General features: G+C 39.2%; 1 protein-coding gene across 4 annotated transcripts in view; it reads right to left on the bottom strand.

Annotated features, from left to right (window-relative positions):
* SLC22A16 (solute carrier family 22 member 16) overlaps nt 1-26,581 on the bottom strand; it is a 33,878-nt gene extending 7,297 nt beyond the window's left edge. Inside the window, exons 1-7 of one of the 4 annotated variants that reach the window (XM_082302799.1) lie at nt 26,469-26,581; nt 9,032-9,508; nt 6,328-6,445; nt 3,891-4,434; nt 1,883-2,010; nt 1,386-1,495; nt 788-887 (exon numbers count right to left, since the gene is read on the bottom strand). In XM_082302799.1, the coding sequence (XP_082158925.1) occupies nt 788-887; nt 1,386-1,495; nt 1,883-2,010; nt 3,891-4,434; nt 6,328-6,445; nt 9,032-9,508; nt 26,469-26,518 (1,527 nt within the window). In that variant the 5' untranslated portion in view covers nt 26,519-26,581. Of the gene's footprint in view, nt 1-787; nt 888-1,385; nt 1,496-1,882; nt 2,011-3,890; nt 4,435-6,327; nt 6,446-9,031; nt 9,509-25,214; nt 25,239-26,468 lie in introns of those variants that run through there. The other 3 variants (XM_082302800.1, XM_082302802.1, XM_082302801.1) reach the window with 3 other exon arrangements.
* Between the last annotated feature and the right edge of the window lie 656 nt (nt 26,582-27,237).

Genomic DNA, 27,237 nt, shown 5'->3' with positions numbered 1-27,237 from the left:
CTGGGACAACTGGTGGTAAAAGACAAAACCTAATGGCAACATGACCTGGGGTTACCTAAAAAGTAAGATGTGCTTAATCAACACAAGGTTCTGTTGCTTGCCAAAGTCACCATGAAGCTCATCAATATACCATTTCTTTCTCTTTTTCTATCTCATGAATTGTTCTGCTCAGTTCTGGTAAATGAAAAACACAGAACAGGAGCTTTGGGACAGGTGTGAAGACCAAATAATAAGCACAAAACCTTCTTGATCTTTTGGAAGGCTATTCCAAAGATTCAACGTCCCAGAGAAGCCATGGAAAATACTAAGGCATAATGTAAGAAAATCCAGCCACCTGTGGTGAGTTCAGGAATAGAACAGCTATGCATTTGAAAAAAAGTGAAACTAAATCAGGAGCATGGTCAAAAACCACTAAGCCTGAAAAAAAGTCTGGACTATGACACTTCCTGAATGTTATATGGTAGACACAGAATATTTTTATCAATTTTATGCTAGGATTCAGAGCATAAATATTTTTCTTTCTTCTGTCACAAAAACATTTCAGAATATTTCAGTGATTCAAAGTCTCCCTTTTGCTTTAGCTGCATATTTTTAACAATATGAGGCCACTAGTCTTCGGGACTTAAAATTTCAAACAAGAATGGCTTACTCAATTTTCTTTTTGAAATAAATGTTCAGCTTTTGGTTCCTTTGTCATGTGAAAAACATACTTGTTAAGTTACTAAAGAGAAAACAAGTGACACATACACCTTTTCAAAAAACATTCACCATTGAAATAAATACCTACAAGTGGCATGAAAATCCAAACACTTCTCAGATATACACAGAAAGGAGCAACCACACTTCCTACACGGCACATCATGCTTCCACTTCCAACAGCAAGTGATCTAGACAGAAAAGAATTAAGTAACAATTCTGGCAGTTAAAGGAAACAATTAGAAATGCATAGACACTTAAAACATCAGTAGGATTTGTGTCTTTAAGCAATTATACTAGGAAGATGTTGCTATGCCAATACAAATTTATATTGAAGTTCAGCTGCTTCTGTAATTAAGATTAAAAATATAATTCTCATTCAGCACAGATCACAGGATGAATAACCAGGACTTATATGAAAGACATAAAAAATGCTTAAGAAAGAATTGAGTATTCTTCTTGTTCCCCAATGGAACTAATTAATGCACATGGAATGCAAAATAAATAAAAAACTATGGTACAGCCAAACTCCAGACAGCTCTGAGGCAGCTGAGGAATTCATCCCATCCCAAGTCTTTCAGATCATCACCACTGATGCCAAGAGCTGCTGGATCTGGTGCAGAAACATAACAAAGGGAATGAAATAACATCAAATTAATGAAAAATACATAACTGGCAAAAGCTCTTACCTTACAACTGTTGGGTACAGTTCTGCTGTGTAGAGATATATAAGGCCAAATGCCACACCTATGGAAAATTTTCCAGCCATATTTGCTAAGATAATTAATATATTGAAATCCTATTGAAAGAGAGCACAAATAAATATATCACCAGAAAATAACATCCTTCCAAACATAATTTGCATTCTTTAAAAGTTGTGACCCTTCTTTAAACAGTAAGCAATACTCATTGCTTGTTTTTTTTTAAATTGCTCAGTAAGTTATTAGTTTCCATATCACTTTTTACAAGTCCTGGTTCACTGAAGCCCGGGGAGCATTTTATGTGTGACCAGCAATGACAGTGAAACCTGTACTGAAATACAGAAATCTATCTTAGGCTGGCAGCTGCAACTTAAAACCAGCCTTTAACTATTCTATGATTTAGAAAGAGCAGCTGCCTCTACCAACTTAAGAGCCTTTAAAATCAATTTCTGCTATAGGAACACTTCCAACCATACGTGACTAACCTGAGGTATGAACATAATTAAAACACAGATCAGTGCACTTAAAATAAGGAACGGAATGAGTGTGTTTCTCCTTCCCAGTTTGTCCATCGCAAGGCAAGCAATGATATAGCAAGGCAACTCCACAGCACCTGTCAGTATGAAATTATCTCAGTTTAAGTCATGATTGCATATATTCATCTTATAACTGTAACTTCCTCTTTAAGAGGAATTAGTCTGATCACGGCTAGTAAACAAGTAAAATCTAAAGATAACCAGTGTGTTGGACTAGTTCATTTGGTTACAGAAAGTGTGACAGAAGGCAGAGAACAGCCTAGAATACAGAAGTGGGAGTGGAGAAGGACAAGGGAAACAGGTTTCACAGCACAGAGCAGCTCCAGTTCTCTTTGGGGTGGAAAATTACAGAAAAGAGCAAGGCCACAGTTCTGTTTCTATGACACTGACACTTGTGTCTGAAAGCTCTACATTTGCTGCTCCTCTCCTTCAGGTATTTTCACATTAACAGCTCAAGTGTGCCCACAGGGAATATTGTTAGTGTCACACCGACACACTTCTCAGGATTTGCCAGCTTCTACCTGGACAGGGAACGGAAGCCACAGGTGCCTCCCCCAGCTTCAGCTCAAAATCATCCCAAAGTAAAAGGCAAGGAAGGTCTGTCCACATCCAGTTTTCTGAGTAAGCTCCACAGATACAGAATACAGTTCCAGCTTTCTCCCTTCTCCATAAAAAAAGAGGGCTTACAATATCCCACTCTTAATACAGATCATCCCTTCTTAATGTTTCTTTCCAGAGAAAACTGCTGCTGCTCTAAAGGATCTGGCATTTGGCTAGACCTGTTCGCACTGTGTAAACATGATTTGCCCCTAGACAAATTGTATTGAGGCAGAGCCAGTTTGGACATGTTTTAAGTCAATTTGCTCATGAAGAATGCTACTATGTCCAATGTAAAATCAAGGAAGAACATAAGATTCAGCCCTGAAGAGCCTGGATTCCTTTATTAAGTACATATAGCATGTCAATACACCTATAATATCAGGGGTTAACAACCTTTTGGGGTTGTGTTGGAAAAAGCAGATTGTAATTATTCAGTGTCTGTTAGTCTGATAAAATATTTTTAGAAGAGGTGGATACAGTGTACTCCACAATAGCAGTTTAGTTATCTGTGGAATACCAGCACCCACTCTTCAACACATCAGTCTAGCAATACACTGTAATACATGACAAAATAAACTGGAATAATGAGAGTCCCAGTCCTTCTGAGAGCTTGTGTACACAGTCACATTCACTTCACTAAGAGTACTCATCTGCACAAAGCAAAGTGCATGATTTAATTCTTCACTGGCTCAGAGCTGCGTGTCTGATCTAGAGTCTTCTGAAGCCAGTGGAATATTTCCACTGATGTTAACAAACTTGGGATCAGGCCTTGAATGCACTGAGCTGCCTTTATAAATAACTTACATGCCAGAGAAAGATTACAGCCAGAATGTTAAAAGACTATTACGACTTAATTAAAAATACACTTTTGCGAAAACTAAAACAACTCTTCCTTCTGGCAATTATGACTCTGTTTTCTACAGAGACAAACTCAATATATCATGACTGTAAGTGATAAAAGGAATATTTTTTCCCCATTTTCCTAGTTTGTCGCTTTAACAGAGCTGTGCGAATTTTTTGTTGCTTGTCTGCCACTCCTGGTGTTTGTGTGGATTTGCTATAAGCTTGCAGGGCAAAGAGAAGACAAGCAGAATATGGTTTTAGTATCAGAAAGACAGACAGTGAAGAATTCTGTACACCAAAAAATCCTATTTTTTTTTTCTCAGAAACAGTGAGATTTGGAGTGAACGATGCTCCTCCTGTGTTAGTCAACTTTATGGAGAGTTAGCAAGAAACCTTTTGAACAAGGTTCATAATTGAATTAACAAAGTAGAAAATTTGCTGTCAAATCTATAGACATTTTTAAATGTTATGTTCCAGTTCTGTCATTAGCAGAATAAGGTACAAAAATATTTACCTATGAGAAAGAGGTTTAAATATTCATTGCCTCCTAGACTGACAGAACTGAGGGAGAAGACGTAGTAACCCAAGCTCCCAGTGAACCAGATCAGCCAGACTGTGATGGTCCTTCTTGCAATTTGCCAGTTACAAAACAGGTCTAAGATGGTGTGCTTCTTTGTTGAGGACGTGTCATTGTCACCTGTTCTGGCTAGATCATCTTGTTGGACTGAGCACAGTTCAGAAACTTTGCAGGAAGTGCTTACTTTATTCCATCTTGCCATTGTATCGATCACTTTTTGTGCATCTTCGTATCTTTCCTCGGATAGGAGCCAAAAAGGTGTTTCTGGGAGCATCCAGCAGCACAAGACAAAGGGAAGAGTTGCTATGGTGAGAAATATCTGATAGACCCACCAGGTCCGAACAAAAAATCCCACGAGTGCCACAATCATAATTCCCATAGCAAAAAAAGCATGGACATGCATAGAAGCCCAGGTTCGTGCTTTAATGCCAACAAATTCAGTCACATAAACAAAAGCCACAACCAGATAGCCACTTGAAACCTGGGAGGGTGGGAGAGAGAAAAGAAAAAAAAAACAGAGTGAGGTTTGTTTCTACTCTCCTTGTGCACCAGCAGTAAAAACAAACAGCTAACAGTGTTCCATATCTGTGTACACTTAATTGCCACCGCGCTGGCCTGTCTCACACTGACAGAAAAAGAAAAACCATGAAAATGAATCAGCTGGAGAAAAAGTTGACTCAAACCTTCAGACTGCCTGGACACTATTTAAAAATGTGAATTCGAATGCTTCTCTGTAGTGGGGGACAGCCAGCAAGAGATACCTGCAAAGAAACTTAATTTGCTGATGTCATTAAGCCCTTCCCCTCCAAAAAATCAGGTCCCTTAATGACATCACAAACTGAATGCTTGGAAAAGTGAAGTCCCCTGAAGTAATTGCCACTTTTGCAAATCTTGACCTCGGCTTTTAAGCAGGCTATTAATAACCTGCATGCCAGAGAACTGCGCATTTATGAGGAATTATCTTCCACACCCTTGTAAAATATCTCATTAAATCAAAATTTTTACAATGTTGGAAGAGAATCTCATATATGTAATTACAGGGTCTCATATGGTATCAAGTGAATACAATTACTGGCATGTTCTGCATAATAGTATTTCTTCATTGAATATATATATTATTGAAGATATATATATTTCAATTTCTCAAATATCTCAACATCAAGTTCCTGATATCTCAAAACATTTCAAAACACAGCTAGAAAATACAGACTAGAAAATATTTCAGTATATTGTTTTGATTAATCGATTTTCTGGTTAACAATATTCCAGTTAATAATTTCTGATTCTGAACCCACTGATAGGAAAGCTGCACTGATCTCAGTGGTACGGGGCTTGAGTTTAGGACTGCATCTTGCAAATCAGTCCCAGTGGCCATATAAAACCTACAGCATCGGTCTGGTCAGAGCTTTTTGCTTTTCTAAACTACCGCAGGCCCTGGCATCAATAGCCAAGGGAGTCAGCAGAGGGACTTCTGTAGATCTCACTCTTCAAGGCTGACATGATGCAGTTTTTCCCACTAGGAAACTCCTCTGGGCTCTAATCAGGCAAAGGGAGCTCCAGGTGCAAGATTCTGTCTTGACTACTGCATTGTCAGCAGGAATAAAATAAATTATGGGACTATTTTCAAATATCTAACACATGTTAAATAAGTTAGATTATTTTTTTTTTGTGATGGCATTTAATTTCTTTATGCATTATAAAGCATATAAAGCTACAAATAATGTACTTTTGGCTGTAAAATAGTTATTTAAATTTGGTTACTGTGTATAAATATTGAATATGTGTCAGATATTGGATATATACCACACACACATAAAATTGTGTGTGTGGGTCCACATAAACACATATACTGAAATACCCTTAAGTACAGTATAAAACATCTAGGTGTTAAACATATCTACCTATGTATTTAGTATTCCAGATACAGCTTAAAAGACCAAAGAGATGCATGGAAGAGAAAATGTGCATCTCTCCTCCATCAAAACTGTAGAGATAAAAATAATACTTATTACAGATTTGCTACTTTAAGAAAAAAATATATTCAATTTCTAAGAATAAGGAGAAATGCAACAGCAGCTGCAATGCAGAATCCAGAGTTTGCTGCTCACACTTGGTATTTAATTACCAGTCCAGCAGAGGTTGGGATGGAGGAAGTACCAAACACTGCTTCATACAGATGCTTTCTATTAATTCAAAGAGGAAAACTGCTGTGGTCCAAGAACATTCAGACTCTCCCTGCTCTGCTGAAATAAGTGCAACAAACGGGGCTTTAGAATAATGAAGTAGGGGAGGAAATAATAACAAAAGGGAGGTTTTCCTGAGAAGGGGTAAGAAATGACATGTAAAAAGGGCCGGGGTGAACATCCTTCCTTACCATAGCAAGGAGAAAGCGCACAATCACGAAACTGTAGTAGTCAAATGTGAAGGCCACTGCGATGCCAAATACAAACTGACCCGCACTTGTGAACCATATAACACGCTGTCTTCCCAGTCTGCAAATTACAGCAGTAATTAAATCATGAATAACTGCAAACATTCTATTAAAATACACCTGCAACTCCAGAGAGCCTAGCTGGAAGTTTAACAACTCACCACAGAAACTCTGGTTCAGTTACCTGTATTAATTTGTCAGTAATTCCAACTTCCAAGAAAAAGGATGGATGGAACTTCCATTCCACAATTCTTGGCTGGAAGCAACGTGCAGTGAGCATTACATATGTTCACCTCCAGTTTTAACTTCTACATAACTGATTGGTAAATTTACTTTTATTTATGAGGACATAAATCAGTTTTTCAGATATTTTGTATTAAGTAGCATCATGTTAATAATTTCTAACAAGTTAGCTGTGATAACACATGCTATCTTTTGCCAAAGCAACAACCAATTTGGATAGTAATGAAAGGTTTCTGTAACATATCTTTGTCCAGTTTTTTAAAATTGAATTATCTAAAAAATGACAATCACATAGTTCCCCATAATTTTCTGATTTCTGACAGCACACATGCATGCATATAAAAACACAGAAATCCAGGAAGATAGTATACTAACAGCAAAAAAAATCATGTCAAATACTAGCTTCAGCAGTAGATATACAAGACTCTATTGGGAATTCACTACATTCTATCTACAAACACTCTGTAACACAAACTGCGTGGAATTATTTTTCTTCGCTGATAATCATTCACTTGTCTCTTATTATCTCCTATTATCTCCTCCACTGCAAACAGCTTTTCACAAATGGGGATATTACTTTAAGACAGAGAGTTTGAGGACTTTCAGAGTGTTTTTTTTTTTTTTTCTGTGAGTATTTGGTACTCCAGTAAAATTTCTCTTATTTTTCTCCAGCCTTGACCTGGAGTCATGATTTGGTCTTTGATCCCTGCCAGCAAAGATACCAATAAGTCTTAGCTATCAGAGCTCTTCTGTTGGGAAATCCCTTAATTGATAGTGGGAGGAACACACAAACTTATTTCCCATGAGCCAGGATGTCTCAGAAAATAATAACTTTCAGCTGTAAAGTCTGCAGCTGTGAATCTGCAACGCAGAATGTGTGTATTATCTTAACTGGCTGCCCGTGGCTTGAATTAATGGAAATGAGAACAATACAATCCTAACCTTATAAGTCATGTCCAAGTATTATTTAATAGAGTTATGAATTATTTAGAGGGACTTAAAACAGATGTTGGCATTATATTCTGGTTTTGTACTAAGTATGGTTTTACAAAGCCTTGGATTGGGAGCCAGATTGATTCCATGTGTTCTAAAAGCCAAATTAAAAAATAAAAAAGCTCATCATTACTGTTGCATTCCCATGTTGTGACTGTCACACTGTAGTGCTGTGCTAATGAAGGAAAATCAGAAAACAACATGCCTGATCTCCTTGTTCTGCTTACACCGTTAGATGTGGGATGAAACATCACCCTCCACGCAACAGAACTGTCAGTCAACAAGTTCCTTTATAGAAAGACATAAATAACTCTAAACCAGCCTTCAAAGCAAAGCACAGGTACAGAAAGTGCCCAAGACAAAACCTAGTATGATGTAGCTTAGATATTTGATTCTCATATGGACAGATGGGCATGGCTGGGTGTTCTTCTGAGGCAGGAATATGTCTGTGTTAAGAGAGAAAACCAGCTGAGGCAGGAGGATACAGATGTACACCCTGAGTCTCAGTGTTGTTTCTGGGTCCAGCTCTGATGTTGGATTTCAGTGCATGATCTGAGATACCACCCAGGGAGGAAGCATTGGATGGGAATGGGCCTTGGAACCATGAGCAAGGGACTGCTTGGGTCGAGTTGCTCCAGGACTGATGCTCCTCATGCTCAAACAGAACTTTGTACATGCTGGTAAATAAGTGAAGCTACAGCACAGCTCACCCACACCCATTTTGCTTCTTATCTGCACTAGCTTTCAAGAGACTGAAGTTTAAGCTAATATTTCAGGGAAAACATACAATTGGACAGCAAGGAAAAATAGTGTATGGATGTTTATTTTAAGAAGGTGGGGCTTGATTAAACCCTTGAAGACTTTGCATCAGCCCCACTGAGCTGTATTCACGACAGATGTTAGGAAAGGTGATTTTAAATACACAATATTTAACCTTCTAGTAGCCCTTCAGCTGTCTGTCATATTACAAAACAAAAATCTGCATTTCTACAAAGAATGTATCTTCATGAAAAATGAGGTGAAAATCTCCCCTCAGGTTTTACCATTGTTATTACAGTGAGCTATTTGCTCTTCCTGTTAAGATAAGTAAACAAACAAACAAACAAATCAAAATCTAAAGGCAAATACTGGCTGCATAGGGCATTTTCAGGGATCAAGGCCTAAAACAATGGATGACATAAAGTATGAAAAGTTTTAAAAGTAAATGACTTGAGAATACATTTTAAAATTGGTACTTGCTATTGGAAAAAGAAATCAAGTTAAATAGATCTGTGAATAAAGCGATATCCAAACCTCCTGAATACTGCATTTGTAATTATGAATACACAGTGAATGAAAACAACAAAAACAGGTAGATACACATGGAGTTACTGTAGTCTAAAGCTACAGTTATCAAAGGATGGAACTTTACCTGTCAGCAATGTCGCCAAAAATCACTGCTCCAATCAAGACTCCAAGCATGAACGTAGGCTGGATTAATTTTGCAAGCCATTCTCGGTCACAGACCAGATCCCACTGTGTAACAACAGTGCTCTTCCACTTTGTATCATCATAGAGAAATCCATCAGAACAAGGAAATACAGACTTGTTGCCTTTGTATTCATATGCCAGATCCAAACTAACTTCTCGTTTGGATCTGCTGCATTGATCAAGTTCCCAAATTTCTCCGTTTTCCAGCTGGACTACAATGTAATTTTCTGTTGATGTCCATAGTGTCCAGATGTCCTCTATACTTGATGCAGAGGAGTTGTGGAAAAGAACACTACTCACATTTCCAGGGAACCCACATACAAAGTTAGGAGTAACAGCCATGAACACAGATGCTAAGTAATGGATACCACATGACATAGCTTGAAAGACAGATGCAAAATAAACACATGCTTGAAATCTGTAAAGGGAAAGAAAAAAATTTACTGAGGAAAAGCCCTCTACACATGAGAACAATATTCAGCATAACTGTTTGGGTAGATCAGTAAATGGAGATATCATTAACATGTCTAGTGTTTTGTTGTGTAGTGCTGCTTCAGTATTAGCTGAGCTCTGCAAAAGATCAAAGATGAGAAAAAGATCCAGAGTAATCTATTGTTAAGAAATAAGTGCTGCTCTTAGTCATGTGTTTAGTCATACAGAGAAGACCATTTAAAATTGAACAATTCTGACCTGCACTTAGTTTGAAGCAACCTTCCACCTTCAAATTCTCTGTGGCATATCCCCTTAAAACACGGCCTGAAATTACTTGACTAGTTAGAAAAACCAAAATGTTGCAACTTCAGGTTTTTAGGGATAGAGATACTTGCATCAAATAAAACAAACCAAACACATTATGCCCCTCATTCCATCTAACTGTATCTCTATAACTGTATTCCATCTGTTTTCCATCTCTCTTTATTGCAGCCAAAAGACGAAGAGAGAATACGTGTAGACACATGTAGAAGATAGAATCTGAACAATGTGAAATGTTTTGTACCAAAACAGAGCTCTGAACTGGGTTGGGTTTTGGCTTAAATAGGGTGTGCAGTTATCCATAAAAGATTGTATAATAAAGCAAACCTAGTAAAAAAATGTTTTATGCATAGCCCGAATATTGGCATTTTAACAGCTTTTAAAACTTGCTTGAGATGCAAGTAAATCTTAGTATAAAAATCACACATGTATTCAGAATTTCAAAAGACTTGCAATGAACTCTAGTGTCACTGTCTGCAAATTCTAGGCAATTTCTGATAATTTAACCATAAGGAGACTTTCTCTCAACTAAATGTTTAAATTATGCATATAATCAGTACAACACCTGTTCAGAAAAAACGAAATAGCTTTTGTTCTCCTCCCTTTTTTATTTCCTGAAGGCTAATCAATTGCAATAATTTGAAGAAGCGTTCAGTGAGATTCTATACATATATTCTTACTGCGGGATGTAGCAGGCCTTGACAGTATGAAACAAAAGGCAGATTTTTTTTTTTTTTTTACATGATCAGAGTCTGTCTCTGCTGAAGTTATAGGAAATAATGTCTAAAAACTAATTGCCTTGAAATGTCTTTTGGGAAAAGTCAGAGCAATTCCAATTCCTGTAACAAATGTAGCCTCTAGACACTCCCCTCCAAAATGTATCAAATCTAGCCTTGAATTCTTGTAATACAGATCTCAACAGTACATAGCCATAGGACTTTTAAATCATCTACCACTGGAATTTCTAAATAATTTTTAAACTATTTATAAGCAAAGTATTGAAATAGAATTTACTGGATACATTATCTTAATAGCCAATTAACCTTTCCAATGAAAGAGTTCTCTTGTAAAACACACCTCCATTCACCATCCTCATTCTCCTCTGCCTTTTATCTTGATTCCTATTTCTTTCCTTGGTAAATGTAAACCCAGTAGCCTGTCCTGTCCTTCCAATGGCATTTGACACTGCTGTTGTTCTGTTGCAGTGCCTTCTATCCCCGTTTCTCTTGACTAACAGCTCTATTGACTTTTCCACAGCAGTCTGAGGAGTGAGTTGAATTGCTAAACCCACCACGGCAGCTCAAAATCTGTCTCCACTTCCCTTTGGAGGATACTGCAAGGCACTCCTCACACAGGTGCTGTGCTCCTCTTTCCCAATGATACCGAGGTCAGGAGAAACTGAACATAACCACAGCAACCCTTAAGTCTATCAATTCTCTCTCAAGAGAACAGCTTCTTGAGGATTAGGTAGCTAGTCATGGATCAAAGGAAGGCTGAAACAGCTCTGAAAGGCATTTGGGCTATCTTGGACCACAAAAAAGCAAAGGTTATTTTGAAATGCAACCCTTGGGACCTTATTGATGCAGACAAATATGGTCAACAGTGTTTTTTAGTTCCTCTTCTCTAGTTTCATTCTAACTGTTCCCAACAAAAGGCACAAATTCATTTTAAAAATAGCAGAGCACAAGTAAATTCAACAACCTGGGCTATTGTTGCAGTATGCAGAATGCCAGAAAGAGATAATAGAAAATTAAACCCCTAGAAGCTGTGCACTTACATCTTCGACTCGCTAGTAAAAAGTGGCATATTTGGAACTAGGATCCCCAGTATTTGCAGTATCTGTCCTTATGCATTAGAAAATTGCAGTGTCAGAGAATCCACTTGGTATTTCCCAGAGAGATGGAGAATGAAATAATTCAAATTCACATACACACTTCTTGAGTTTCCTAATTAGTTCTTGCAATACAAGAAATATCAGGATCATCATTTATCTTCATCCCAGTAAGAGTTAGTGGGAAAAATATATTTATGCCTTTTTTTTTGTTGGAGAGGCTTGAAGGGAGATAACTTTTAAGGATAGAGACTAAGAAGATAGCATAAAACAATGCACTACATTTATTTTTACAAATTCAAAGCCCAACAGTATCACCAGGGCTATAAGCAGGTCTAGTTAATCTCTGCTCTCACTATTCACTTGAGAGTTTTATCTTCTCTCTTCCTGAACATTTCTTGTGATCATACTTCAATGACCATTTTGACAGACTACTCCACTGTCAAATCTTTCTGTTGGAAAGTTTCTCATTAAATCTAATCTCTATGTCCCCTTTTCAAATGTAAGACTATTATTAGTTTATAAAACACCCTGGTACAACCTTGAATAAATCTTCCTTTCCTTTTATCACTTAATTGTACAGGATTCTCAGTTATCCTCCTCCTGTTACTGTCTACAACCATACAAACTACAGTCTGTTACCCTTTTCTTTTCTTTATGTCCTTTCTTTTTTTCCACCTGTAAAATGCAATAAAGGATTCATTTTAAAGAAATATCTGTCATGCCATATTTCACCCATCTTTCAAGGGCTTAACTTAAAATTAGATATAGTTTATTCTTGTAAAAACCTTCTTCCATTTTCAATGTTATGAAAATCTTACTCTGTCTCAATAAAGAAATCCACCCTGTAGCACCATTATTTTTCTTAACTAATTTACACTACCAATGCTAAGCAAACATAAAATGTCAGACAGAATACCAGATATACATTAACAGACATAATTTATGCTGAATATGGCTTCATTTAAGAATGGGAAAATGTGTTTTTACAGCAAAATGACCGTGTTATTCAGAATTTTGCAGAAGGGATTGCAATGCAGTTTTTAACCTCTACCTGCTCAATAAAAGAGCCAAGAAGCAGGCAGGGGAAGTGGGAATAGCGGGGAATAAGGCCTGATGTGAAGTTAGAAAAGCATGTGGATGCGTTCTGCACCACACTAACAAGCTGCTTCCCTGCCTGCAAAAACTATTTACTGCTCTCTCCAGTAAAATTCCACACTGGGCTGGCTAAGCCTCTCTCTGTATATACTCTGTATATGCATATTTTTGTATATACAAAACACACAAAAACTATCCTGAAAGCCCTGTTCTGCTGTGAAGGCAAAAATCCACTGCTGACTACAGCAGTGTTGTAACAGCATTCCCACTGATCCTAGATTGAAAAACCCAATCTTACGAGCTGCTGGCAATCTCCTGTGGGTAGGAAGAGCTTTTCTTCCAGGAAGACCAGTGGTGTAAATGTCAGGAAATTCCTTAACCTGTATAGTTACCAAAGAGGAATTAATCGGACCATTAGGGACAGCACAAAGAATGAAATGTGTGTAGGGAGGTCGATATTTAGGGATGTAGGAAGATAAGTATGTAGGGATGGGAGGAGATGAGAGAATATTACAGGAGCATGGAATTTTGCTTTTCAGAACAGCTGGAGGTTGAAAAGGGACAAAGACACAGGTCCAGCCTCAGGAGAGACAGAGGCTTGCTGGAACAGAGACTGGAGTGGCAGAGAGTGTTGAGTGAGGAGGAGCACAGAGCTGCTGCCTCCTCTACTGCCACCTGGGATCCCTGAGTTGTATCTCAGAGCCCATGCTGTGGCTATGCCGATGCCCTTCCCCAGTCTCAGAGCCCTGGGACCTTGGCCTGTGGTCACACGATGGCTGAGCAGCCTCTGGCCTTTGCAGGAGCCTGGAGAAGCCCCCAGGAAGCTGTGCTGGGCCAGGAGGTCACAGCACAACATACACAGGTCATACACTTCACTGACCCTGAGGCACAGGTTAAAGTCTAGGCTGTCCTTGCTCCCTACTGTAAATCATTAACTTTTTTCCCTAATTCTTAATTTAAGAACACCAAACTGATAAGAAAGTCCTTTATTACTGAGCTTAAATCTCTCTGCTGCAGACAAACATATACTATAATCCCTATATTAACCTCAGCAAACGCAATTTGAAAAGTTGAAGTTCCCTGAATAAAGAAATACTGTTGCTCATGCACCAAAATGGTAAATAAATATCATTGCAGGAGCAAAAGATGCTATTGAAAGACACCATAAAGAAAGCAAATTCTGTGATTTATTTTCCTGGACTGATCTCAAAAAGGGTAGATTTTGGCAATGGTATTTTATATGACAGTCATCTTCACATACACACACCAGATTATGTAACATATATTGTTGCAAACAGTCACTTTCAATAACCTATTTTACAGATACGTTTTTCTTTTTAAAAAACACACTTTTTGCAATTCAAAAAGAGTTCTGTGAACATGATGACTGTCCTAAAAGGTATGATAATTTCTCTCAGTGTTTTTCCATCTCTTCAGTGACTTGCCATGGGAGATAATTATTTGGCAAGTACATTTTGTCACTCTTGCCAAGAGTGTCAAATATAGAAGTCAAGAAGACTTTACAGGTTACTGCTCCAGTATAGAGATGCTTAATGAATGCCAGAAGTCAAATGAACCTAAAATTGTCTTCACAAAAGCTTGAGCAAGATACAACATGAAAATGTTCCTGTCCCTCTTAAAATATTTGTGAAATTTCTCCACAGTTATTTTTTTTCAGTTTGCAGCTCACAGCAAAAAAAAGGTCTTTGCATTTTCTATTTCCTCTGCACAAGTTTTAAGATCTCACCAGTAAGAAAGGAACTGGTAATATCATGTCAGTACCAGAATATAAGAAATACTGTTCCAGAAAGACAATGAACCAGATCTCAGATCACTGTTCCTCTGGTTGTAGTCTCATGACACAACATCTCTGTGGCCCTGTCACTGCAAGATATTGTCTCCCTTCTCTTCTGCCACTGTTTATTCACGCCCTTGAGACACAGTGCACTCTACCCTCAGCTGTGGTGGTACTTCTTTTGTACACCATCTGTGAACTTTGGCAAACTGATCTGACTTGAACAAAAAAGTCAAAATAGATACTAAATTTTAAAAAGGAAAAGCAGCAAGCTAGACTAGTTGCTCAGTCTAATTTATATTGCATCCATGCAAATAATCCACACCAGTCTATTTGAAGGGTGGTGCATCTGGCATGCAAAAAATAGTTGAAGTGCACATTGCCACATATATGTTAGAGAATAAATCCCCAGCCTAAGAGTACTTTTAGCACTGTCAGTTATTGCAGTGTATAGCAGGCACAAAACTTCTTGTTGGAGACTAATTTTATGTTAAATTAAATATGATTCTGATTTCCTTGCCTGTCCATCAAAAAGAGAAAAGAGGAAATTACAGGATACTCATCAAAACTGAATATAAACATTTAAAATCATTTTAGTGTAGAATAGACTCACAAAACTGCTCTGTAATTAGCAAAAGATTTGTACTATTCCACAGGCTTCACACAAACTATTTTTACTGCTTGTCTTCTCAACTACCTCATTTGTCAGTTGCTTAAGTCAGAAAACACAGTATGTTTTTGTTGTGCAGTGTACACTCAACAGGATGGATTCAGTGGAAAGAAACTTCTAGATATTTACTATTTCTGAAAAAAAATGTGTTCAGTAACCACTTTAACCTCTGTATTCCATCCTGGGTTGGTTGGTTTCTTTTTCATGAGAGAAAAGCCATTCAGCATTCTTTCCACTCTAAACCAAAAAGCTGTGATGCACTTCCACATTTATTTTTTGAGAAGAAAGGAACTGAATGTGACTCAAGAGTATTTTTGCTATGTTGCAGAGATACAGATTTAGAAGCAGCTTTAAATATACAACATGCACAGCCTTATTTGACTTATGGTGTCAAGAATAAATCTCCTTCCCTCCAAAGGGCAGTTTAAACTATGCTGAGAGTCTCAGCCCACATGGTTATTTCCAGAATTTGTTTTCAGAGGCAGCAGATGCTGTGCTGGATGTCTAGTTTGAATGTATGAACAGCACAGAGGCAACAGGAATAAGGAAAAGTATGGAGATCAGGAAGACCCCAGGTTTTATATATCACCACTGATGACAATGCAAAGCATCAACGTGCAGTCACCAAACAGCAGACATCAAATCATTCTCACAATTGTTTAAAGCTGATTCTCTGAGGAATTCACTTCTATCTCATTAAACCTATGCACATTTGCCTTTGATTAAGACAAGTCTGGCATTTGTTCACCAGAGTCAAGAAGAAAAATACATTGGCTGCTCACTACTGCATATTTCATATGACAGCTTAGATGAAGAAAGTCACATCAGCATGAGAATAAAAAAATAGTGTTATAGACTTAAGGGCCATACTTAAAATATTTTTTTTGAAACTTAATAGAACAGTTCTTAATTTTTGACCATTTAAATCAGGCAGATAAGATTCCTGTCATCACCTGTGACAAAATAAATATTGCTGGGCTTCAACAGTTTAGTAACACAGCTTTCACCTATGGACAACCACGCACAGCTGAAAGGGAGCTGCTGCTAAAGGTGCTCCAATGTTCCTTGCTGCCCCTCTGCCAAGGGTTGCTGCCCCCAGGGGAGAGCCAGGCAGGAGGACAGTTTGATCATGGCTCAACCACTCCAGCCCAATGCCCAACCATCTCGTTCAAATGGCAGTAAAACTGGGAAAGACAGGATCTGGATTTGCACTCAAGCAACCAAGGTACGCTCATAAACACTCCACTCGACTTTCCTGGGAAAGCAACCTCTGATTAAGGGGGAGCACATCACTGGGAGCAACAGCAATTCCAACACTGGAGTCAGTATTTTTTTATTCTAGTTACCCACTTGCCCTTTCTGCTTTACACGTGTTAAGGATATATGCCAGGTAATTTAATTAAGAAAGAGCATGACCATGCAGTTTGCAAGCTATTTAGCTTTGTTTTGGAATTATTTGGACTAGTGTTAAACACAGCAGAGTGGTTACACTTGAACAGTAGTACGCTTCAGGCTCTATACTTGGAGGTTTCTATTCCAGGATTGGCATTTCTATAAACATCTACCATTTAGAAAATTAGCATGCACTCTCTATGATATATTGCTAGCATTACTTGTCACAGGGAAAACTCAATTCCAGTTTCTCTGGTAACACTGTTTTCTTTTGGTCAGCCTCTGTTTTGTGGACAAATACAAATTAGGTATTTCATTCCCTTCTACACTGCACCGTTTCCATCATCTTATGTAAGCAAATAATTTCAAATCATAATCTGTAAAGTGTCTAATAGAATTTAAGTGGTTTTATTGAGATTCCATCTAATTATAGACATAGGCAGTACTTCATTTATAAGCTGTTATATTTCATTCTTCCTTTCCCATTTAGGAAATCGGATGTTTTCTGCTGGTTACATTGCTGACACAATGGACTAATTTTGTTCAAATTAGTTTATATTTATTTTTTCTGATTTCTCTTTCTGTGTATAATCCTGAAATAAAACTAGCTGGTTGTCATATTAATTACATTCTTACTCATTTGTTATTCTATTTACATATTTCTTCTGCAAAACTCTGAATCTGTTGTAGCTGATGGTACAAACACATGAATTGAATATCTACTTCACAGTGGTGAAAACTGCCCATTCTGAAGCAATTCTTCTTCAAAGATTAATTCACAAAGTAATTAAGCCTTACAGGTGTCATAGTTATATTATGCCTTTTAAGAACTCTCTTTTTTTGGTTTTCTATTTATAGTCACACTTAAGAAGATCTGGATACAGACAGCTCATTTTCAGTCTGAATTCTACATAAATTGTCTTCACATCATGCCACACATTGTTAAACATACTACCCAAAGTTTTAAACTTCTGTATTGGAAATTTAATTCCTTCCTGCCTGGAAAATGATTGTAAAATTAGTCACTCTTACTGGTTTTTGAAAATTCTCATGGGAAAAGGTAAAACAAGTGAGAAATCTGTGTAATTAATTGAAGAACACTGGACATCACTTTCCTATGAAATGTTTGTAACCATTCCTGCACATACGAGTAGCTTCCTAGTTTTCAGTTAGAAATAATAGGGAATATTAGCTCCATGGATCAAAATATGTTTAAATGATTTCTTGAGAGAAATGTAATGGAATTTTGTGTTTCTCCATTCTGTCAATCTTCCTTAATATAAAGCAGTGATTTTATCCATAGCATTACTTTTGCAGCCTCGAATATGATGAAGGTAGTTTGGTCTATTTCTATGGGCTACATAAAGCAGTTTTAACTAGATAAGATGTCATTTTACTCTCCCTGGCTCCATTTGCAACTCTTACAATGTTCTTTGTTAATTCTGACATTCACCATAGTGACTCTTTATCAAAAGCAAAACCGAAAAGCTAAAGTAGATACCTTTGCTTTATTAGCTTTTTATGAATATTTCATTTTTAAAAAATACCACTAAACAAGATGTTACATTAAGGGAATTAAGTGTCAGATAATGCTGGCTTCTAAAATTTGGGACAAAGTCAACACATAAATCAAAGCATCACTTTAGAAAAGGCAACAGTGTCAGCCACAGATTCTTTGCTGCTGAAGAGAATACTGCCAGTTGCAATCCTACCTATATGGAATCCTACACTTGTAATTCTATACCTCTACAGCTTGGAGAAATGGATTCAATTTAATGCAGACTCTGGTATAGTCAAAGTATTTTCTTCTGTTAAACATGGTTTAGCTTCTGGAATTGTTTAAGTACACACATATTTAGTGGCTAAGTTGTACATGAGAAATAAAATAGCCTCCACACCAACAGCTCTTCTCCCTGTCTGTGACAGAGTAGCTTGTATCTTCTACAGGCTTTGTTAAAACCCAGTTAGGACACTGAAGAGCAGTAAAATGTAGCTCCTTTCTTCCTCTCTCTTCAGGAGTCTATGCTGATGATCCACCAATCGTTAATAGCTCTTGGGAGGGCTCAGGTTAGTTGCCCTGACAGCATATCTTCTCCAAGGCAAGGCAAGTTATCTCTAAACCCACAGAAAAGATGGTTACTGAGCACAAGAGGACTTTCAACTTCTTTGCAGGTTCATAGCTCATCTTCTCTCCAAACTGTTCCTCTTCACTGCAAATGCATAACGCATTCTTTACTTCCACAGTACTGTCAGGTTCTTTCCTTGAGTCTTTCTCTTATTGTATCTCATACAAGGGAATGATCTGGAATAATGCTATATTCTAACTTCACATTAATATTTACAAGTGAAATAGAGGTCCCACAAGAATAAAGAAGCTGAATTCTGCTCAGACCTACCAGGATTCTTCTACATAAATCTACTTTTGTACTAACTGCCCCCTCTATTCTCAATGAGTGAGGCAGAACTGAGGTTGGCTACACTGATCTACAAAGGATGACAGTTCTTTGAGGAGCCTAAAATACAAGTGTAAATGAGATGAGGTCCCAGTTGCTCTGAACCTGGAACTAACATGAATTATCTCTCTCAGAAAGGTTGAGCTGTAGCAACTTCTTGGTATTCCCAGTTCTGCTGACATACACCAGTTCTAAAGACATGAAAACAGATCAAACAACAATTTGTTCTGGAATATGATACATAAATATAAATTATTTAAATGAAATGTGGTATCATCAGTATAATTTCACCATGCTTACTGTACACTTTGATGCAATATGTATACAGTATGCAATCCATAAACATCTATACTATTTCTCTAGATCCCCTTTCCACTTGGAGAGGAACCACAGACAAACCAGGATTTACCTTGTCCTAAACCACATATTGAAAACAAGACAGACAGATCATGCCCTTAATGTTCCATTTCTCCCTCTGGACAAGGTGACTTAGCAGAGATGTCTGAAGTTTACACAACAAGCCTGTAAAGATACTGAGATGAGCTCATTAGTGCCATGATTTGGACAGCTGATTTCCCCACACAGCTAGGACAGACTTTTACAGATGTATCAGGTAGGAACTTAGATGCTTCCATATCTCTTTCACAACTTAGGGAGGAGAAAGAAATCACTATATGGCTGGAAAAGTTCAGGCCATGGTGGATGTAACACATGTACATGGCACTGAAGTCCATCCAAAGTGTGGTTCTGATTGCTTTTCATATAGCAGCAAATTATTCCCAGTTCTTTGAAGCACCTTTTCAGCACTTCTTTTCTACTTCTTGCTGCCTTATTGGCCTTTTCCATCTATTCTCCAGGGCTTGTCCTGTATTCTTGCCTCAGCACCACTGCGGTGGCTGCATCTCTGATGCAGCTACCTAATAGTAATGCCTCCAGATAATGGGAAGAGCAAACCTAACTTCACCTCTTGAGGAAAACATCTTCTTGAGGAAAGGGTTCAGTTTATGATCCAAGGGATGGTGCTTCTAGATTCCTCAAATCCTATTTTCACCACATGTGGTTTTCAAAAAACATCTGCTCTGCATGAGGTGAGCACTATAGTTTGGCCACCAGTGTACCATATTAAGGTGTACATTAGCTCTCTTAGCAGTTTCAGTATTTTCCAAAGACAGCTAAGATTTGTCTCCAAGTGTATGGACAATTTGACAGATCAACCATCACTATTAGTAGTTGTAAATCTCTGTCTTCTAGAATTTGTTGTCACACTTTTTCCAGTCTTGCCATTGTAACCAAGATACAGCTACCTCACCTGGTATCTTCTCTGGCTTGCTATTTTTTCCGTATTCCTGAAAAGTTGAGAATCTCATGTCCTTGCTCAGCTGCTATAGCTTCATGCCTCGAGCTACCTTAAATAAAATGTCAGCAGTGTATCTGTCTCAGTACCATCCTTGTTGTGTATAGCAGAACTGTGGCACAGAAATTGTCACAGAATATGCTAAAGGCTCCTGAGGCCTTCAAAAAATTCCCTGAATTTAAAGGTGTTTTCTACCTGCATGATTTTACTACCTGCAAAAATTAGTCAAACTTTCCATGAGTAAGGCCTTTTATAAAAATTTCCTTCCAACTCTGAGATATCTTAGTACTGCTGAAAATCATTACTATTATGAGAAAATTACTGACAGAGCTTTTCTAGGAATGGTATCCCAGTCCCAGGCATTGTATTACAGGGAACACACTGTCCAGTGCCTTACATATTTCATTTTCATTCACACCATAATACTTCAGGAAGAAACAGCTGATCATCAGCTCCTTGACATGTGTGATAATTGCCTTATGCTGCCATAACTGTGTCTATGCTACAACTTGGTTTAGAAGCCACCCTGGGGGGTTGGCGACATTTCAGAGGTGAATCTCAGCCGTCTGGTTTACAGATCATAATTGATTTACCAGCTTTAAGTTTCAGTGTTGCTCGCATTGCAGGTTCTAGCCTTAGAGAAGTAATGGATAGTATAGGTGCAATTTCATGCTGCTTTTTAGTCATCTTTCTATTATTGTAATCTACTTTTTAATCTACTTCTCTTACTATAATCTACTTTTTCAAGCCAGAAACAGGCAGGCACCTCCAGGGTGAAGATGCCAGCATGTTCTGTGGCAGAACACTCTTGTCTGTGCAGATCTTGCTTTAGACTGCCCCCAGCATGACCTGGATCCCAGCAAATGCTGTTAGTACCTCTCATGGACCACACTGCTGGTGCATTGCCACCATCATCCCGGAGCATTTGCCAGTATCCAGCTTAGGTTCTGAGTCTTGAGAATATTTCCACTTTCGCCTAGTCAGGCATAGATAATAAGGCCTTTGTTTAAGCTGCTAGAGTTTGCTCTCTCAAAACACATGGGCTGTCTCATTTCTCCAAGGTTATTATGATGCCATTCAACCAACAGGATTAAGTACTATTTGCAAAATATCCCTCCCCCCCACCCCAAAAAAAGGGGCAAAAAAAGAAATGCTGCCAAGTCCCCCTGTTTCATCCTATGAACATGTGAAATTAGCACAGGCTGATTCAGATGTTATAACAGTTATAAGAACACTTATCAAACATTTCTGTCAAACATCACCCCTGACTAGGAGCCAAAGGAGGACTTGGATTTGAGATTCTTCTGTCTAGCACATTCCAGTAAATACAAACAGCTGCCCACTGGTACACTTTGAAAACTGAATGACAGATATGTTGCAATAAATATTTCCACTGTATGAGGTAGCATATGGGGAAAAAAAAGGACTTTTTTGAAAACAATCTCCAAACCACAGCACTTTGTTCATCTTAAGCAAACTACTCAAAGATTAAACAGAACTTCACATTATATTGTTTAAAAATATTAATTTTGTGTAGAATGTACTAAATACTAAATGTACTAGTATCTCAGAAAAATCCTGTAATGCTTCCATTTGTTTAATTAAAATTCATCTGTTGAAATGCAGAATATTAATACAACAGTCTGCTTCTCCATACTAACTTGAAAAACGAAAAGCAATTTCTTTCCATGTCTCACAAGCACACTTCTCCACTTGAAAAATGTGGTTTTGTTGGGAAAGAATCTTTCAAGATATCTGTAAAATACATGAGTTTGAAAAATCATTGCTGGAAAGTGTTCTTTTTTTTTTTTTTTTTTGTGAACAGAAGTGGTGAGCACAATCTTTGAGATATTTGGGACTCCATGTTACTTGATACAAACCAAGAATTTCTGAAAATAACATGAACACAGCACAATCTGCAGATGTAATCTGCTCACAAGAGCTGTGAAAAAAGAGAGAGGATAAGGGCAACAGCATGGAAAGAGGAGCCTGGAAAAGTTCCAAGATGTGAAAAGAAGACAGACTGGTGTAAAGCTTTAATAGTGAACCAAGAACTCTGCAAAGTAGGGAGAAGAGAAACAGTGTTAGCACTGGCCACTCAAATATTGCTTCTATGGCACTGACCAGCAGTGCCTGCACTGTAGAAGTCCACTACAAAGAATTTCTACAAAAGTCAAGCAAGTTTTTGAGGTAAGCAGAGTCTCTCATATGCTTATAAACACTAGAAAAGTTCCAGGGTAATTAAGGGAAAATGGTGAAACTGTTGGTAACTGTATTACTGTCTGCTAAACCCCACCTTTAGCTGCAACAGGTGGGTGTTCTATCTAACACACAGCCTGTCCTGCTTCCCTCCTCCTCACAGCAGCTATTGCTAATCTTTGGTTTGCTTGCTTCTAAAGTCCGAACTGTAGCAACTCCACTGACCAGGCAAAAAGTTCATAGAAGACAACAGTGCAAAGATGTCAAAACCTGAATAAATACATAAACATCTCAGTAAAGATAAATAGCAGTAATTTTTAATTTATTAGATAGTCTAGCTGCTAGTAAAATGTATTATTTATAAAACCAACATTTGAAAATCCAGGTAACTTTCTAAACTTTGTAAAAGACAGAATATTTAAGGCAATCTTTTAAAAGATTCTGGAAATATTCATTACAAAATCTGGAAATAGTGTCAGTGACACCCAATCTTCCTCTCTCTCCCTGACAATTTTCACCACCTGCTTTTGGCTAAAGTATAAGCCAAGATTTGAAAACTGTTAATCACAAGGAAAATGCTGTGTACTGTGTAAGCTGCATCTCATAGCTACCAGACGTTCCAGCTGGGAAATCAAATCCTTACTCTCATCCACACTTACCATAAGGGGTACCTCCCCAGATCTCTCTCTAGACAGTTATTCTGGATTAGATCATGTCTCCACTCAGCACACTGCCATGGTACAGATCAGAGCGACAGAATACACAGCCTGTTCCTCACCAGCAACCACATATGTAAGTTTTGTGTCCTGCTGGTAGATTAAAGTCACTGAAGTCATTAGAAGTCCTCTAGTTTACCTGGGAATTGCATGTGCAGGCAGTGTGAGCCAGCCAGCCAGCTCCTAAGGCTCACCTACCCACTATGCACACACTTTGCTACCAACCTTATGCCCTTTGGTCACGTCTCCCTTTCCCCAGCACAGGGCCTACCAGTGACAGCCAGTGTCTGACTGTACCTGATGGGCCCTTGAGAGGGTTCTTGGAGATGGAGTGTGTGGGCAGAGAGGGGCTGAGGCAGGAGGCTGAGAGGAAGAGCCCAAAGGTGCAGTCTGGCAGGATCTGCTGCATGGGAGAAGGGTGCAGTTCACTGCAGGTAAACTGTGAGCTTTAAGGCTTGGCAACCCTTTCGTGATGAGGCCATCTGAGTCACAGAGCACTGTTTGTCTGTCATCCAGTCTCTGCAATAGTGACCGGTGATCTCATGCTCTGCAGACAGACTCAAGAATAATGTTTAAAACAACCTTCTTGAATTTATAGGCCACAGATGCTACCCATGCCCAAATTCAAAGGCATAAAGTCCTTCTTTACTGGCATAGCATACAGAAGCCATTACATTTTTGTGGTCGTTCATGCATGTCTCAAGACCCTACTAAGAACAATGACATCACTGAGACTTGTGGAAGAGAGTCCAAACAGAAAACAAAATATTGTCAGCATCCATGTGAATGTAAATTCCATAAAATTCGCAATCTTAATTGATGTGAATGGTTTATATATTATCTGTGTATTAACAACTTCTATATAGCTATATATTATATATTACATATATATAGAATGCATATATACTATCTCCATATTTATATATGTATGAACAGCTGCTCATTCTCTACTGCATCTGTCGGATTTTAAGAAAATCAAAATAGTCTCAAAATACTAACAGTCATGCTTGGATTGCTCAGAATCTGTCAGTCAAATCTACAGAATCTATATATAGTGCATAGGTTATATGGGCCATATGGGAATTGCTCGAACTGAAGAAATGAACAATTGATTATCTGTCAGTGCCATGATGCTGCAAACTGAGCAGAACTAACTTCATGGTTGCAGTTATGAACAACTTTTCATATGAAATATGATCATCTATCTAGCACTATTAAGTGATTTAAAAGATTTTTTACAATATTTTTAAATAGCTCCACCCACCATAAGCTGCTATTATACTTAATATACTATACTATATATACTATACTATACCACTAGTGTGGTCTTTGAAATCTTAAACAGCTGTAAGTCTAACAGGACTATGCAAATTTTGGTACCCTGCATCTCATCTCAAAGCTCCTTAACTTAAAGTAGCTCCTATTGAACTGCATCTCAAATACTCTGCTTCCTAGATGTGAGGCTATTTCTGTAAAGCTGGTCTCATTTTAATTGCAAGGAGTAGTTTTGAAAAACTTAGATAAAATATTGATAAATGTTCTCAAGTAAGAAAACTACTCTGGTAATAAAAAAAACCTATTTTTGTGTTATTTCAGTATTCAGTGTCAAGCACCTGCTTTCCACAAAGAGCACACAAAACAGGAGCAGCAGTAAAATTAACTGATTGCTAGGATTTCTCTCCTAGTTCACACAGAACAAGGTACTTTTGTTGCTGACCTAGAACTGATAACAAATGAGATTTTGTTCAGATAGATATGCCTGTAAGTCACAACTTAGTCAAATTTCTAATTTAAGCACAGGTGCCAGTTAAGCAAGACAATGTTTTTCCATCCTAACCATCTGAAGAGGCTATTGATACCCACCACTACTGCTTGCACATGATATTAAGAGCCTCTCCTGCTGCAGTTCAGACACTTCTAGCATTACAAGGAGCTCCCAGGCCTTGTCCAAAATGCCGCTCCTGCCTGCCCCTGAGAGAAGATCAACATCGTGTGTTAGGCTGGCTCACTGGTCACCGAGCTAGAAAGCACAACACTGCAATTCAACAGCTCGAACTCGTAGCCAAATTGTGACACATGAGTCTATTCCAGCCATCTGCTCCAAACCCCATGATGATCAGCACATTACGGAAGTGCAGGAGAGAGCTCACTGGGAGGATGTGCGCCCATTAGCCTTAATATTCATATCCTCTAAAACTTAATTTCCTTGCCTTTCTTCTCCATTACCCACCATAAGCAGAGTCTCAGCCCTGCATCCAGAGCTACAGAAGCATACACACACACAAACACACACACACACACACACACACACACACGCAATGTCTGTGTACCCATGTAACAAACCCAGGCCTCTGTACACACACGCCCCATAGCCACAAGGCACATCAAAGGAAATTCGCCACCAGGCACCACACCATTTGCCCTACGGGTAAACCTTTGCTGATAAGGATACATGCATATACTCCATATCCATGTAACACAGGCAACAAACCCAGGAGTGTCACACAGTGCTTCCCTGCATACTGCTTGTCAGCCCTGAAGTGCATAGGCTGTTCCAGACCCTGGGGCTCTGTGTGTGTGTGTGTGTGTGTCCGTGCAAGCAATGTGTGTGTTAAGTGTCTAAGAGTGCATGGCCAGGGATGCGTGGCTGCGTGCACAGTGCGTGGGGATGCACGTGGTGCCGGCAGGTCTGTGAGGCCATGTGGGAACGGGTGCCGGGTGGGTGCCTATGTGAGCGCGGCACGCACAGAGATGTGGTGCACGGTGTGAGTGAGCACTCGCGGGTGTATGGAAAAGTGTATGGGGGTGTGTGTAGAGTGCTGCAAATACAAGCAGCAGCGCCAGTCTGTTTAGTGTGAGTTCATACACCGTGCTGCGGTGTCCGTAAGTGCCGGTGTCTGTGCGCGTGTGACAGTCCCTGTGCATGTGTCGCTGTGACGGCCGGTGCGTGTCTGTGCGAGTGCCCTGCAGCAGCCTGCGCGATGCCGTGCGCACACGCGGTGCACGGCGCTGTGTCCCCCTGGGGTAGCTGTGACACCCGGCCAGGGCGGGCGCCCACGAGTCCCCGCTCGGGGATGTCCGGGTGTGACAGCCGCGTGCGCGGGGCACCCCCAGTACCTGCCGAAATGTCCCAGGGAGTCGAAGAGCCGCTCGGAGCTGAGAGCCATGGCGGGGCAAGCCGGGAGCCTCGGCGTCGCTGTCCCGGCGGTGCGGGAAAGAGGCACTGTCCCGTCCCGTCCTGTCCCGTCCGTCCCCCGCCCGCCCCCTGCGCCCCGCCCGCCCGCGGGGAGGATGGGCGGGCGGGAATAACGGCCGCGCCCAACGGCCCCGCTCGAGCCGCCCCCGGGAGCCGGACCCGGGAGCCCTCTTGGAGGCGGCCCTGCGCGCCCCGACGTGGCTCCGGGCCAGTCACGGCCCCCGTGTTGCCACTGTGGGGCTTTGGCTCCCTGGCGAGAGGCTCAATCTCCCGCACTGACCGAGCACCTCAGTCCGCTCATGTTTTCCAAGTTAAAACGAAATTAAAGGAGGCAGTTATATGCTTAAATCCTCCTGTTACAATCCCATAATCCAGTATACTTAGGATCTTGCGTATTTCACATGGACGTTTTCAATTAAAGGAGGGTAAAACATTTTTTTTTTCCCCACAGGGCAATATCTGAATCATTTTTAGTAGCCTTACAATCTGCACTGCTATTTGAATACATCACCTTCCCTCCCTGCCCCCAAATTTTCAGCACAAAATGTAAAATAGAATTATCATTTAATAAAAGCAGAATATGTAATATGTCCCATATCTGCTTGACTGTCATTAGTTCTCAAATTTGTAATTAAGCCTCAATTACATTTGGACTTACTTTTCTGCCTTGCCCCGTAGTAGGCCAAGATA

The sequence above is a fragment of the Coloeus monedula genome (assembly GCF_965178545.1).
Source record: "Coloeus monedula genome assembly, chromosome: 2".
NCBI classification, from domain to species: domain Eukaryota; kingdom Metazoa; phylum Chordata; class Aves; order Passeriformes; family Corvidae; genus Coloeus; species Coloeus monedula.
Note: the sequence above shows the minus strand (reverse complement) of the source record. Positions and strands in the feature narration are given on the sequence as shown.